This window comes from Pseudomyrmex gracilis, unplaced genomic scaffold (assembly GCF_002006095.1).
Source record: "Pseudomyrmex gracilis isolate BER0280 unplaced genomic scaffold, ASM200609v1 scaffold_36, whole genome shotgun sequence".
Classification (NCBI taxonomy): domain Eukaryota; kingdom Metazoa; phylum Arthropoda; class Insecta; order Hymenoptera; family Formicidae; genus Pseudomyrmex; species Pseudomyrmex gracilis.
In genome coordinates this window covers 294,160-310,990 of record NW_018020620.1, presented here as the reverse complement: position 1 = coordinate 310,990, position 16,831 = coordinate 294,160, and the positions used below count along the sequence as shown (strand labels likewise).

Genomic DNA, 16,831 nt, shown 5'->3' with positions numbered 1-16,831 from the left:
AGTAGATATTACACGATAAAATACGTTCGCTTTATCACAAAAGAAAACTCGAGAAATTTGTATTAAAAAAAAAAAAAAAAAAAAAAAAAATCGCAGACGTGTGCGAAAAATATATCACATAAAAGGAGAATTGAGTTTGATAAAGAATAATACAATGCATATATATATAAAATGTTTGTAATACATGTAAATATTGCGGTATATTACATGAAAATAACTTTTGGAGAAATATTGATAACCAAAATAAAAACTTTAAATTATGCGATTTTATGTATATATAATATTTTGATACACTTATACATATATGTATATATACATATACATATACACATACATATACACATATATATGCAGTATCACCGTGTCATTTGTCTTCACTCTCGTCAGCGGTGTTTATATATATATATATATATACACATATATATATATATATCTCATAATAGTCACAATTTGCGAAATGTATAAATTTTTAAACAGACACAAGGATGCGGGATCTACATGCGCACACTCGCGCGAAATATCGGCAATTTTTTATTTGGATCGAAGAAACCTTAGCATATCGAAAACTTTGTTTTTAAATCTGTGAAGGATTTTATTTAAGTCACAATTGCCGTCGAGAGTGTAATTAAACATCATGTATGTACAAACGATTATTATTTCTTACTGTTAATGCATTACATAGTTGTGCAAGTTTCTTTTTCTTTATATACGTCAGTCTTCAATTGCTCTGCCAGAGAAACGATTTCTTTTTTTTTTTTATTTTTTTATTATTATTATTATTATTTTTTAAATATATTCCCGCTGCGTATGGAGAGTCGTTTTAGGTACATACATGTAGAAAAAGAATATAGACGACCAAGAGTTCACATAATAAAACTTTTATCTGCAGAGAACACATATATATTATATCGCACTTTCTATAATTTTATAAAAACATTCAAAGAAGGAACAATACACAATTCTGTCATTAAAATCGTAGAACGGAGTCCTACTGCTTAATCATTCAAATATTTTTCATGCACGCAGTAAAATAAAATTAAGGATAAAATCCATACATTGGTACAGGAATGTATCTACATTGCTGATCAATGCCGAGAGACAGAGAGAAAAAGAGAAAAAATTATATCGTTAAAATCTCCAATAATATATATACATATATATACATATATATATACATATATATATACATACATATATATATATATACACATATATACATACACACACACATATATATTATGTGATTATCCTTTTTCCACATATGAACTCTCCAACACGCTCAACTCACATATCTACTGTAAAGTCCGTATGTGTGATGCTAATAAGGTCATAAAACATTATACACTATTTAGAAATTGCCTGTTCTTTGATTTTGCGTCGTAATATTTTGAGAGACTGTATATATATATATATATATATGTATGATAAACAAAAATTCAAAATAATACTCACAAAAAACGTTTTCTTTCTTTTTTTTTTTTTCGTATTTAGCGATCTATACTGCGTTTGGCGGTACAACCATACAAATTTTGTGGGAAAGAGGGCAAAAATCTACACAAAAGAATAAGTAAAAAGCTTAGATTAAAATACTTTTATTTAACACGTTTCCCATGATTTTTATGTTTGAGAATACAGAGCGTGCTATAAAACAATGTCATCTAAACATTGTAGTTTCCCCAATTCAGATTTTAAGTTTTCTTAGCTCTTTCGCTCTTCGCATAAAAAAAAATTTATCTTTCCCGGTTGTACCGCCAACGACAGACACTTCCGTGAATACTTTTCTTCGCGATTTTTTTTTTTTTTTTCGTTTAATATATCTCAGTCTCTTATTGGTGCTATTAGTGTCTATTGATCTGCTAATACATTCTATCCTGTATCATATCATGCCCATTCATTTCCTCGTACAATGATGTCATTAATAATACAGTAATAGTAATAATTCCGAGAATAAATTTCTCAATAACAATAAAATACAAATAAGTCATAATATAATATAATAATTAATAATATTAATAATATATACCTTAAAAACGTATTTACAATAATTACCTTCCCGTTGTTTTTTTTTTTTTTTTTGTTAAGTATCAATATGGATCGTTCTACAAGTACTATAGATAAAGAGTGGAATAAGTGTTTGCTTTAAATAATTAACTTTTTACAAAATTACATTACAAAGTTGCGGCATATTGTAAAATCTGTGCGCGAGTTATCTATCTATCCTATTCACATGTACAGCTGCTAGAATTAGATTTTATGCAGTGGCTTTAATACAGCTAGACTAATGGAAAGTATACATGGTGTTTCTTTTTTTTTTTTTTTTTTATATATACTATGAATAATTATTGCCATATTGCGAAAAAAAAAACAAAAATGATCTTTGACATGTCGGAATTTTGTGGGTGTTGCGCCATATGTGTGTTGCATCAATCGAGAGTTTGCTTCGTTATGAACAATTCATAAATAAAGATCATACACGTATACATATATGATTTATACAAACACAAAATGTTAAGAGATTTACACGAATAATTTAGGTATCAAGTTATGCGCGGTATCAAAAAACAAATTTTCGCACATACGATGTATCAATACCAAAAGAAAACGAAGTTTGTATATAATGGTGGGTACTCATATCTTTCAAAAATTACAAAAAACTGACTTACACAGTTTTTCTAATTTTTCTTAAAATGCATAATTTGCTTTGATATACCCTATTTTCAATTTTTACTTCTTAACATACTTTGCTAAAGGAGGGTCACGAGCCTAAGATGCTGCGGACTGCTTGGTCCAATGCAGTGTCCTTCGAATTTCCAGACTGCGATGACGTACTGCCGTTACTACTGCCGGACAACGTATTCGTAGGACAATTTTTAAGATTCAGAATGCTATCAATGGCGGACTGCACTTGTGCATTGATTTCATGTTCGTGCTCGTTGCCGGCAGTTCCGCTGTCGCTGCTATTCGTTACGTGAACACTACTACTTGGACATTGCGTCTGCGAATGCAAGGCCAAGCCGTCCAAGCTATCGGTATCCTCTAACAGATCCCGTTCGAGATCGATGGCGCTACACCATCGCCTATCAAAAGGCGGAGCTATGTTTTGCTCGCAATCGTCCTTCATAATCGCGTTCGAGACACCGGATACGCATGTACTCGCAACATTCGTACGAAGACACTCACCGTTCGCTCGTGTTCTTTCTATCTTCGATGGCCTTGTGATAGCCGTAACACTACACGCACTATTACCACCACTGTTATTATCGTTATTGCCATTTTTACATTTTAAAGCGTCCGTAGTAGATGGATATACACCTAGTTCCTTTTGGATTTCCATCCACTCGTCGTAATCGCCACTGGTACTACTTGTAGTTTTCATCACTGGTTTACATTCCATTTCGTCACTCGGAAAGTCATCTTCTAATTCGCGTTTTACAGACACGTTTGCCAGTGGTGGTGTTGGCAAAGTTGGTTTGCCTTCTTCCATAAGACCAGGTTCAATTTTTGGCACCAAAGGCTTCTCCTCCTTGTTAAACTCTTCTGCAATTTTATTTGTAACATGTTAAAAATTAACTTAGTTTCTTATTTAATATTTTCTTTGTGAGTGTGTGTGTGTGTATATATATATGCACTTTCTATAAAAGGCAATTTTTCTATATATAATTACCGTTCACTTTAGCTTCCTGCTCTCGTAACTTGTTGAGAATACTTTGTTCTTCAGCCACAAAGGTTCTATCTATCATCATCAATTCTGAAGTCCTTACCTCGCGCTATAATTTAATTTTAAAGATATTATGTAATAAGTATTAACGTTTATTATTTTTTTCTTGATTTATTTCAATAAAAAGAAAAAAGTACGATAAAAAGTATATTTAACGTATATAATATAATTGTTAAAAATTATTGGGAGGTATTCATACCATACTGTCCATTAGAAGAAGGTACGTGTATTTATTCATCATAGCACTGAACTTGCTCAACAGATGTTTGGACGTCTCCTCGAATATTTCGTCAGCTTTCGCCAAATCTTTGGGACTGAGTACTTGTTCGTTTAGACAATGATACCTTAACAAACGTTTGCAGGCATCACGTTTGCTAATAAATGGTGTGTTCATATCTGGATTGATGGCACCATTTTGATCGATCTTCAGCTGTTGTTCAAAACTGCTAAAAAAATAAAAATTATACAATTAAATACACATCGATCATGCTCAATAAAATCTTCAAAGACAAAATTTTCTTATCACGACTTGTATTCAAAATACGTACGATTCGTTGCGATTCACTCTACAAATTGGACTAGTGGCACGTCTCTTCATGCCCTGTCTCGGGCTTACTAACGGACTGCTATTGGGACTGACGAGTTGCTTTGTTACACCCGCGCTAGTATTTACAGGACTCTGAATCCTCTGCGTTCCCTTACCCATCATTCTGGGTGACGTTACTTGTCCGGTGGGAGAATTTCCTTGAACTTGAACTTGGATAGGAGACGATAATTCTTGTTGCTTGGTGGGACTGGGTGTTTGTATACTTGATTTAATATCCAATGGATCTGTTTGGCATTGCGTGGATTGTTGCATGCTTGTTTGTTGTGTTTGAATTTGTTGCGAGTTGTTTTGCAATTGCGAAGTTGCTGTAGAGGAAATTGGTGGTGAGAAAATCTGTATGTTTGCGGAGGACGGATTCAACATCTGATTCCCGTGGTTCTGATAAAATTTGTGCTGCTTGGTGTGCGCCTGATGTATACTCTGTGTCGCGGTATTCGATACAGCTGGCTGTTGTCCTTGCACACTTTGTGGCACCTGTTAAGCAACACGTTAAGTTATGTATGTGGTTACGATACTCGACAATCAGTTGTTTCAGATATAAAAAAAATAAGAAAATAAAAATTAATAATTTATATTAATATTTTACTCACCGATACGTGAGTAATGTAAGTGTTATTCGAATTACTCGGCATTGCTATGGATGTAGATGGATTTAGATTTTGAGATGTTGCTGGCATAACCGGAACGGAAGTCGGAGTTTGGGTTTGTGCCGCTGATGTCTGACACTTGAATGAATTTTGTATATTTGACGTAACTGTCGAAACCACATTTACACCCACTGTTTCAGTAGCCTGTATAAAAAAAAAAAAAAAAAAAAACACAAATTCATTCAGCGTGTAAAATTTTATGCGTCTTTTTTTCTTAGTTTCTCATTTTTCTAACATATTATACTTTTAAATCAATCATATACAATTCTAATTCTACATTTTTTTACTTACGCTATTGATGGAATTTAAATCGATGACTTTCCCAGCAGCTATTATTTTTGCTCGTTCTTGCTGTAACTTCGTTAATACTGTCTGATCAGCTGGCGTGGTAGACTTTCGAGACATAATAGCTTCGATTTGTGCCTGAATGTTGGTCATCATTTGATGCTTTTGAACGGGAAGCGTTATACGTTTTACTGGCACTCTTTGTACCATTTGACCATTTGATGGTAGTGACACGTGGGTGCCGGTACTCGAGGTGACCAAAGGACCATTGACAATAATGTGAGTCGGTTCGCTCTTAGAAGGATTTGTACTCTGAGACACCGTCGTAATTGTTTTATTAAGATTGTCAACTTTTTGTATATTGGTCACATTTGCCGTGACCATTGTCGGTCGAGTAACAGTTACTGTTTTTGTCGCCTAGAATAAAAAAAAAAAAAGACATAATATTCAGTATTTCGATAAAGAAAAGTTCATCACATCTTTAAAACATTTTTTTGAAACTTTGGATAGAATATAATATTCCAATAAGGATTGGTGAGTTACAAAATGACGCAAAATAAAACAGATTAAAAGATATATAAAATAATACACGTACTTATGTGAGTTAGCATTCAACATACCTGTGAGTTGATGATGCTCTGAGCAGTAACAACAACTTTCGTCTTCTTCACAACTTTCGTTTTCTTTGGTTGATTATTATTACCTAAGTTTCTAATTTGCTGTTGATTCAGATTGTCAATGAACTGACTAGGGAAACTAGAATTTTGAATTTGTATATGTTGCGGCATCTGAGACGGCGCGGCTTGTACCACAATGTTCTGAATATTGTTTTGAATTGTTGGAGCTCCGCCAGAACTGTTCACGATTATTTGGCTCGTCGGTGTATTAATCTGAACGCCTTGCAAGTTCTGATTGTTCGAGTCCGGCTCACCAATCACTATCTTCTGCGTCTGATTTTGATTTTGTTGTGTCTGATTCGCCGTTGCGTTTAATTGCCCGGCCAAAAATTGTTGAAAGAATTGCTGACTGATCACCTGCATCTGACCGTTCGCGTTCGCGATTAAAAGCTGATCGTTAGGATTCAAGTTTCTCAACGCGTTTAAAATTTCAGGTGTGATTTTTGGCGCGTTATTTACTATGTTGTTTGCAGCCGAATTTAATATATTTGCACCTTGGGATTCTACCTTTTGAGATTCGTTTTGTTGGCTAGCAGCGGGAGTAGTTGCGGGAGTGGCCGTAATTACGATATTCTGATTCTGATTGTTTTGTTGCGTGTTAATCAATTGATGCACAACATTAGACGAATTCTGAGACTCTACGTGATGTGCATTAACCGAGGAGAAGGTGTTCGCTGTCAATATTTTCTGTTGCTGAACGTTCACGTTCTGTTGCACGTTCACGTTTTGTTGAACACTCGCGTTATGTAAAACAGCAGACGTATTTTGCTGTTGCAAACTGGTCATAACGTTTTGCTGCGTATGTGTATCTTTAATGGCCGAATGCAAATTTTGCTCTATATTCTGAACATTGCCCGCCGTATTCTGTTGCAACACATTAATTGTATTCTGCTGAATACTCGAATGTTGCAAAACATTCATAGTGTCATGTTGTTGCATTGTGTTACAAGAACTTTGTTGTTGCAATATGTTCATGGTATTGTGAATATTAGAGCTTTGTAAATTTTGTTCAAATATTTGCTGTACATTTTGAGTTTGCACAGTTTGTGCGGTAATCTGCTGATTGTGTTGAAACAATGGTGACTCTTGCAACGTTAATGTCTCTTGATGATTTGTTTGCTGAAGGCTTTGATTGATTTTAGCTGTATGCCCGCTTTGTTCTATTGCGCCAGACAGTGATTTCTGCACGTGAACGCCATGTTGTTGTTGCGGTTGTCGCTGCGGTTGCTTTCCCACACTCTGCCGTATGTTCGTAGCTATACAAGCGTTCGCAAGTCGTACTTGACTAGACTTCTGTAGAGAAATGTTGGAATTGGAACTTGCTTGGCTCACATTAGGCATTCGAGGACCCTGGATACCAAATGTATTAGGCGAGGACTTTGTGGACACCACGTTCATAGACGCGTTACCGCTCATTTGTAAAAGAGTAGGATCTGATGATTGAATGCCTTTGGTCTGCATCAGATTTTGTACATGGATGTTCTTCGACGTTTGTATCTCCAGAGACTGCAAGGATCCGGTGCTGGTTTGAACACAGATACTCGGCAACGCGTTGGTCTCTTGAGGAACAATATTCGTGCTCTTCTGCTGATTAATCGGCTTCGTACATATCTGTCCTTGATGCGGACTAGTGGTGCAGATAACATTTTGAGAGCATGTGGAACTTACAGTGTTGGTGGAGACCTGATTTCTATTGGTTGATTTGACGTATCTTTGCCTTTGAACTGTGGTTTGTCGCTGCTGTTGGGCTGCTGTATCTTGAGCGGTTGTACTTTGTGGTGGGTTTTGTTGTGTATTTTGCGATGTTGTTTGCACTTGACCGAATAGTTGCGAGATAATCTGCGAATTTTGTCCGCCTTGAGTCAGAGATCGTATCAAAGCTTCCGCAGTTGCTTTATCGATTTCGGGTTGATTAGGTTCCGGAGTGTGATGTAAAACAACTTTACCATCCTCTCCAACTGCTAATCGTAAGTGTCCCGATATCATATTCTGCACAGGCATTTGAAGTTGGGCAACAAGTTGACTGTTGAACGTTTGTGACGCAGATGCTTGAGTGTTCGTTGTATTTGTTGCAGGTACTTGTTGAATTAGACTCTGAGCGGAAGTGACGGGGGTTGTTCCTTGCGACGGAAGTTGGCTCAACGTTTGTCCGGGATTGGCCTCGCTGCTTTGTTGTACTTGACAAGGAACCTCGTTATCAGTTGGCAATTCGGTATCAAAAATATCATCGTCATCTCCTATACCCGATATTTTCATAATACTGGCAAGATCTAATTTCGGCGGTTCATCATCTTTCCGTTTGGATTTCTTCTTCTTTTTCGCTTTCTTTTTGGGAGGAGGCAACAGATTCTGATCCGGAACAGTTTGCGTGCACGAGCTACTACCAGTCGAGTTGCCAGATGTGACTTGGGTAATTTGCGACTGAGGACTTTGTACCATAGCATTCTGAATTACGATGGAATTTCCGGTTCCTGAATTAGCTACAAAATTTAAACATTCAACCAAAATTTAATATCGAAGTTTGTAATGTCTGTTTTATGAAATGGTTATTGTATGTGTAATATTGGATATAATGTGTTTTCTAAAATATCAATCAACATGTCCTCCTCTTCTCTATGCTTTATATAATCCGCGAGTATTTTGTGTGTACGCATAATTCAGAAATATTACGAAACCGATAACAGATTACAAAATGTGACGAAATATCACTTTACTACAACATTGCTACACAAAGATAAGCTTACCTGGTGCAGGACTAGATGGAGTATGCCTTATCACTGGAGAAGCAGTTGAAGCGAATCCATTAGGTACAGCAAAGAACGTAGGCGTAATTCCTTGCAATTGCATGCCTTGCGCCGTTACAACTCTCACTAACTGCTGTTGCGTCAACTGTAATCACAAATCAAATATTTAGTTAATTTCTCGTATCAATCAACAATATCACTTGCGTTCTCTTTTAGAATTATTACTTTCTCTCTCTTTTTTTTTTATCTTTGAAATAACGTACGATCTTACAACAGAAGATTGCGTTTTCACTTTTTGTACTATAAAAGTGAAATATACGCGGGTATTATTCTTTTGCTGTAAATTTTTTTTATAAACATACATAAAAAAAGATCGACTGAATATCACAAGACAGTACATGTCCTCAGATATTTAAGCGATATTTTGTGTTTATTTGTATATAAAATAAATTTCATAACAGAATTATTTTTTTAAACATCTATTGCCAAAAAAAGTGCATAGTCGTTTAAAAATATTTGAAAATTCGATAAGCAATGATTTTTTTATGAATGTGAAACATGTGGGAATGTGAGCATGGATAAATGGATGAAACCATCACCTGTGCGGTATGTGTTTGTTGCTGGGCATTTGCCGGCGTCCTTAATATAAGCTGAACGCCTCCCGGTTGTTGTTGTACAATAACAGGTCCAGTTGACGGCAACACCTACATACCATAAATGTGACAAATATATGAAGCATAAAGCCACTTTCTTGTGATAATAGAAATGCATAAGCAGTTGTAGTAGATACAAAGCGCATCATATCAAAGTATCTCATATCATATATAGCTTTATATGATGTGAGATACTGATATGTGTATTTTTATGCAGTTTTTACAAATGAAACATGCAAGCGTGACAGACATAATTATGACGCAAAAATATTGAATATATAATAATAACCTGATTCAATAGCAAACCCTGCGCCGTTGGTATCATTGTTGCTGTGGTGGGACTCGGTTGTGGCCCGGTGAGAACTAGTTGCGGCTGAGTTTGTTGTGACACCTTTAAAGAAACGCGTACATTTACATCCTTATTATATATGCTGTGTTTTAAAAATTTTTAGATCTACCGAAGAAAAGAGATTTATACCTGGTTTGTAATCGTGGTAGCGGTAGCACGTTGTGGCTTTTGTTGAGGAGGAGTAACTTGCTGAGTTGGTGGTTTTGGCAAAATTTGCGGTGGTTGTTTGGCCGGCTTAGCTGCAATTTGGATTTGCTGATTTCCAATCAGATGGGTTCTAGTGACCAGCTGAGTTGGAGTGGACTGATAACCCTGCGGCGTACCAATTATTTGTACAACTTGCATCCCTTGTTGAAGTAGGGGTGTATTAGGCCTAACCTGGGTGATGAGAAAATAAAAAAATGAATAAAGAGAAATAATACTTCAAGATAAAGTATTGGATTTTAGAGCTTCATATGTTTAAATAAACAAAAGAATGATACATTTATTATGCACGTACAAAAAAAAGAAAAAATACAGATAATATATTATATAAAAAACATATATTTTTCAGTCTACAGCGTCTTGTTTAAACAAAAAAATAATGCATAATGACATATTGTTAACATTACAAGAGACATGGAATATGAAATAAAATTTGATATCAGTAGAATCGATGGACGTAATTAAAAACGAAAGAAACATCAAGATGAAATTTTAATGAACGTGTTGAATTTTATTTTACGAGACTTACCACAGGTGGACCAGGACTACCTCCTGCCGGGCTTCTATTGTTGAGAGAGTTATTTCCGCTTAACAGATGAGGACTTTTCGCAGGCGGATACGGACTAAGTACGGGGCTTTGAATTTGGCTAACACTCATCGGACTCTGCATAGGACTTTGCATTTGTATATTAAAATTACTGCTGGAGGTTGACGTGCCGACCGGACTTGGACTGTTTCGATTTGATTGTATTGAATTTGACGCTGGACTTCTACGTAAAAGCCGATTAGGGCTAGGGCTTGGTGTAGGTGGTGCTATATTAGACGCTGGACTTTTTAGGGGCATCGAGAACGGACTGCCCGGCGAGCTAATGTTCTGGTTCTGAATAGTTTGCATAGATTTAACAGTATTCATAGTACTGACCACATTCGACGGTTGTGTTGTGCCCGTCAGTGTTACCGACGTACTTAAACCAGGGTTTATCCCCTGCGAATACTGTCGCTGTTGTTGAAATCCAGTTGCTTGAGAGGAACTAATTAAAGAAGAAATATGACTCAGTGGCATAGTCGGTTCATTGGATCCAGGTATGTGTTGCGCATTTGTTGACGTCGATATATTAGACAAATTAGAGTGCATTGTACCAAGGTGCGGTATATTCGTGGTGAGATTCACGTTTGAAGCGTGATTCACATTTGCAGCGGTTGTGTGGATCGGTTCGCTGGAAGTGCTTGTGAATATGCTAGAACTCGTAAGAGTTCCAGAATTAGAAATTTGTGAGATCGTTGAAATGTTCGGAATAGGATGCGATATAGCTGAATTTGGTACATGTGCAATGTTTGATGATCCAACAATGTGCGGTGCGATACTCTGAATGCTCTGTATCGTTTGGAATGGAAATTGCGCACTACTCGAATTCAAACTGGTCGACGTCAGACCAGTTGCCGCTCGATTAAGAGCGGCTTGATTTACACCAGAATTTATGCTGGTTGTAGTCAAATTTGTATTTGGATTGATAGCAGGTAAACCAGATACGCCAGTGTTCGCGGCAGTCAAATTAGTGTTCAGCGTGGTTAAATTCTGATTCACGCTTGACGAATTTAGGCTTGTTAAATTTGGATTTACGCCAGTCAATCCGGTGTTTACTCCAGATAGCCCAGAATTGATGTTTGTAGAATTTATTGTATTGATCCGGTTTATTCCAGTATTTACCCCCGTATTTATGCTATTCAAATCTTGGCCCAAATTGGTCAGACTGTTATTTGAACCAATATTGGACGTAAGATTGGAATTGATAGCATTCAAGTGATTCAGGCCAGGGTTTATTGTGGTCAGCCCTGTGTTTATGTTTGACAAGCCCAGATTGAGCAGAGGATTTGACGTGGTAATAACATTGGAAGTAAGAGACGTAAGACTGGTATTGAATAGTGATAGTGGCAATCCCATATTAAGGCCCACCCCAAAAGTGGGGGTGGCCGGGGGTAGGCCCATACCAGTCCCCGAAGGATTTATGGTACTTTGATTCAACTGATTCAACTGGTTTACGTAGACTATGTGATTTCCAGTCGTCGACCCATTCCCTTGCTCCTGTGGCTGTAAAAAAATAAGTGACATTGAAATAACATTTCAAATATCATACAGTCGAATAACCTCAATAACTCGAATCTCAAAGGAAGAGCTAAAATCTTTGAGTTGTTGAGGTTTCGAACCTATCAAAGAATAAAATTTTCGTCTTATAGAGGTTTTCGAGTTATCGAGGTTTGACTGTATTTTCGCTTAGTGATAAGTGTTAAAAGTGACTTACATTGTTTGATGTCTGTTGCAAAGCAAATGTTAGTGACTGACCACTTGTATTCTGGGCTTGCAGCTGTTGTAACTGCTGTAACTATAGTAAGATTTTCTAAAGTCTATGTCACACTACAGATTAGGATTGAGATTGGATTGCAATTTGACCAATCAGAGCGAAGATTACTAAACTTTAGGTTTTTTTTTTTTTTTTGGTTTTCTTTCTTCTGAGTGGTCAAATTTCAATCCAATCCCAATTCGTATTGTGACATAGGCTTAACATCAAACAGTGACATCAGACTATTCTAAATTTCATACATCTGGGTACCGATTGTGTATTTATGCGAAGTAGTGAAAATTACAAAAGTGAGAAAATTTACTAAAATATCTGTGATTTTATTAGTCGACAACTAGTAAACTTTCTCACTTTTGTAATTTTCACTACTTCGCATAAATACACAATCGGTACCCTGTTTGAGATACATAATCACACTTTAAAATAACTGCTGTAGAAATAACGTATATACATAGTACATAAATGTATATACAAAGCACAAAATACGGGAAAACATGACTGACAAGAAAAAAACAGATTTATGGAGTTTTTAAAAATAAAATCTTACTTGTTGTTGGGTCAAAACAGCAACTGGATTATTACGACGTGCATCGGGGGAAGTTGTAGAGGATACTGAGTCCCCAAGAAGAGGGCGTGACTGAGGCTGCTGCATGCCCACGCAGCCCCTCTTTACTATGGGCAGCCTCTAGCCACCTTTCAGCTTATTTTGTTGTTTCCTGTTAAAATAAGATTCTCTCATTCATACACCACGAATTTGTAAAACATAAATAATATGTAAAACCTGAAAATCTCTGTATCTACAATATCTATGCAAATATTTAAGTTTTAACAACCATAATAAAAGAAAAAAAAAAACAATTTTTCAAGTTTTACATTTAATTGTAATTAAAAAGCAGTTCCATATTTTTAAATATGTAATTTCTTATCATTTGTAGAAAACCATGCAAACATCACAAAATACTCAGTAGTCTATTACATACTCTATTATAGTCTATTATATAAATTTATTATAGTATATTAAATATATAAATATTGTCACGTTTTTATTTACCAAAGTTGTTTAACAGGTGATGCAGTAAACAGTATTTGCGTTTCTGCGCCACTCAACACGTCTACGACCTACGTTGCCCGTTCCAGTCATGCATATAATTTCATATCACTTATATGAAGCTCAGAGCACTTTGTCTTAAATTCTTCAAAGTATATACGTAATACTAATTCTTTGCTTTTTAAAGATCATGTATATGTATCATTAACTTTGATCTCTATTTTAAATCTCTTGCTTTATTATCGACCATTCTTGACTGTCATAAACATTACATTGCTGTACATTGAAAGTAGTTCCTTCCTGAACTACTTTATCCGTTAAAGAACAATTCCTCAATCTCATTGCGCATATATCCTGACTTATAATTAAAGTACATTTGTTGTAGAATTGTATCCATTTATAAATGTAGCAATGTTATGTTTGCGCACCATATTCAAGGCAGCATTATTCATATACGAAGGACAGTGTCAGAGATATCACACTTTTATAAGGTAAGATGTTACTCGCATTACATGCTATCCCAAATCCAGGAAATAGCTCGCAGACATTCTCAAATATTTATCGAATATTTAAAGTGCAGCGTTGTACCATTATGCGTCTACTCACAAGACATTTTTCTCGAAACAATATTAAATTTTCTTTAACAAGTGCTTCTCTCTATCCTCGTCACACGCGCTCGCTATCTCTCTCTCTCTCCCTCTCTCTCTCTCTCTCTCTCTACAACACTTCTCTACCTCTTGTACAGATTCAGACTGTAATCTGTATCCTGCAAAAAAAGAAGCAGAAACTTAATTCGGCTGCTTATTTAAACTATCCTAAGAGCCTAACGTAAGTGTTCGCGTAAATTCTCGCGAAATATAAAGAAATTGAATTTTTTCAAAAGCTAGATCTCTAAAAAATCTATCTCGCAAAAAGAGCGAAGGGAAACATACGATGTGAACGAACGAGAACGACGTGACCCTATCGCGAGTGTGCGAAACGTCGCGACACGCCGAACGTTCCCGTAGATTTGTATAAAACAATTTTTCGATTCTGGCGAAACAATTGGCGCCTCGAATAAGAAATTCGACAGCTGGATGCATACTTTGAGGTTATAACCTGACGCGCCTGTGTGTGCAAAAGCGCACTACGTGACACACAAGTCCACCAACACGCGCGTACACGCGAACGGAATAACGCACACATCTCACTCTCACTTACTGGCGGGGGACTGGCGGCGCGCGGTTGCACACAACAAAAGGCACGACTGACAAGGCGTAAACAAAAGAAAACCCGAACATCCGGCGAAAATTTCGCGATTCGAACCTACCGGGAACGCCGGCGGACGGCGCCGCGACGCGCGTGTTACGTGACCGACGCGCAAAAATGCGCGCGGCGTCGCGACGAAAAATTGTCAATATATACCTCTGAACGCGGTTTTGCCACCCCGTGTGTGTTTTCCTCCTGGGAATTTTCGCGCTCCCGCCTGATTTATCTCATCGGCGATTGCGACCTCGCGTCCCGCCGTCGATTCACAGACCGTACGTGAACGTGAACGGGCGCGCGCGAGCCACCGAAACCGGATCCACGGAATAATCCACGGACAATTCCACCGAAAATAATAAACTTTCAGTTACACGACACTTCCACCATGTACGCGTTACAATATTCAGTGGCAACGGCCATCATGTATTTGTCAGGGATGCCATTAGTGCGGCTCCATAAAATCCCAGCTTCCGCTGATATCCGGCGACACCTCGCACCGTGCGCGCAACAACAGCTTATTACTTGCGGATAAGACCGACTTGTTTGAAGAAACAAACGTTCGCGCGATTGAATTCGCGCGATCGAATAAGCGCGATTGAACGATTGCGATCTCGTACAAATGACGCCGCGTTCATACATTCTTTTTAACAACACACAACGCGCGCTCGTTGGCGCGCGCGTTGACACAAGAGCCTTCTCTCGGCCGGCTAGTGACTTTTGATTATTAACTAGATATTTGTAGAACGGCCACGCGACCGTTTTTTTGTTCTACGTCTTTATTCTCTTGTCACTATATATCTTAACTTACATTTAGTTCCTGTTCTTCGGTAAAGAGGACGCGTCGAGAACCAAAAGTCTCTCTCATCGGGTTCTCTCACCGCGTATATTAGTTTTTTCGAGACATGGCCGATAATAAAATTCATTCAACGCAATTGGTTCGCATCTGTACTTTTTTTTACACACATCTCTTGCGATCCCTCCGCAATTGTCGGAAAACCGCGCGCGCGGAAATATGTAACTTGCAAGTAAGTGTATTCTTCTTTTTTTTACTGAAAGTTATTTATTTAAAGTATAAAAAAAAACAATTATTACAATTTCTTCGAATAGAATTACGTTCGGTGTGTGATTCCGGAATTCGCCGCGTCGGAATTGTAGATTCGCTGCGGGGAAAAAAAAAAGCGCGGAATCGCGGAACATGAATTGGCGGAGAATAACGTAAGTAAAGAAATTGCGACTCTATAAAGAGAATAAATAAACGTATCTATTTAGTGAGACCCCTGCACAAGTTGTTTTCGCTCTGATTACTTGTGTCGAGCAAAAGAGATATCAAACGTTTGACCGCGCGCTTCCAACCGGTCATTCGCAAAGTAATTAGGGTAAAAGACCCAATTACCGTCACCCGCCCAATTACCGTCACCCTAACCTATTTTATTTGAAATATTAAATAAATCTCTAAAAAGTTATGCGTGAAAAAAATCTAACATGGAATAAATAAATTTTAAGTGCAATTAATATAATAAAAAATCCAGCACTCTCAACATTCTCTTGCGTCTCATTTCTTTCATTTTAGGAGGTGACCGTAATAGCTCTCGTGTCGTTCTTTTTTAATTATTAAATTTGTAAATAAAAATCGAGATTTTGAGAGAGACGTATTATTTATTTATTTTTTTCTTATATTAGAGACATTGAATAATACCAGATAAAAAGAAAAACACATGTTATTGATAAATAAATAGTAAAAATAATTCACTAAGAATTTATCATTCAGCCAGAGTTTATCATTCAGGTGACAGTGTGTAATTGGGTCTTTTACCCTTACACTTTTTTTTTACATACCACAAATCAACTACGTTCCGTCTTTTAACACGCGGCTTCACATGAATGACCAACGACCGCCCTTTTATCATTTATTTTACATTGCACTTATTTTATTAACCGTCACATTTACTTTGACTATCTTTTATCTATTTATTATTCTTTACGAATGAAGAAGACTCAAGAGTCGAAATAATATCTCGCGGTTATATGTTTTTAAATATTGCTGTATCTTGTTATTAAAAATATCTTGTTTTTTTGGCTCAGATCTCTTTTATTATATTAAAAGAGAATATCGTTACGGATAGCGTAAACCGTCAAGCGCGTGTTCGCTCTGATCTAGTCTCTTCCCTTATCTCGTCGACGAGAGAGTTTATTATTTCAGAGCAAACCCCTTCCGAACCGAATTCCGCCCCTGTTACAATTTTTCATCCGCTTCTCTTTTCTCTTCTTCTGTTTTTTTGCTCGCACAAGCTTCTTGA

The 16,831-nt window shown here is 36.8% G+C and overlaps 1 protein-coding gene across 4 annotated transcripts; it reads right to left on the bottom strand.

Annotated features, from left to right (window-relative positions):
- Positions 1–2,035: 2,035 nt before the first annotated feature.
- Positions 2,036–15,137, bottom strand: LOC109852799 (mucin-5AC-like). 4 transcript variants are annotated; one of them, XM_020424295.1, is made up of 16 exons: positions 14,694–15,137; positions 13,293–14,055; positions 12,789–12,957; positions 12,185–12,265; positions 10,414–11,973; positions 9,810–10,058; positions 9,621–9,722; positions 9,278–9,382; positions 8,679–8,823; positions 5,878–8,414; positions 5,264–5,674; positions 4,916–5,116; positions 4,267–4,799; positions 3,918–4,164; positions 3,665–3,767; positions 2,036–3,537 (listed from the first exon to the last, which is right to left on the bottom strand). In XM_020424295.1, exons 3-16 carry the CDS (start codon positions 12,891–12,893, stop codon positions 2,756–2,758), a joined length of 7,161 nt encoding a protein of 2,386 aa, XP_020279884.1. In that variant the 5' UTR covers positions 12,894–12,957; positions 13,293–14,055; positions 14,694–15,137; the 3' UTR covers positions 2,036–2,755. The 4 variants fall into 4 exon arrangements, with proteins under 4 accessions (XP_020279884.1, XP_020279886.1, XP_020279885.1 ...); XM_020424297.1 differs by having other exon boundaries at positions 3,918–4,161; XM_020424296.1 differs by lacking the exon at positions 14,694–15,137 and adding an exon at positions 14,222–14,429.
- Between the last annotated feature and the right edge of the window lie 1,694 nt (positions 15,138–16,831).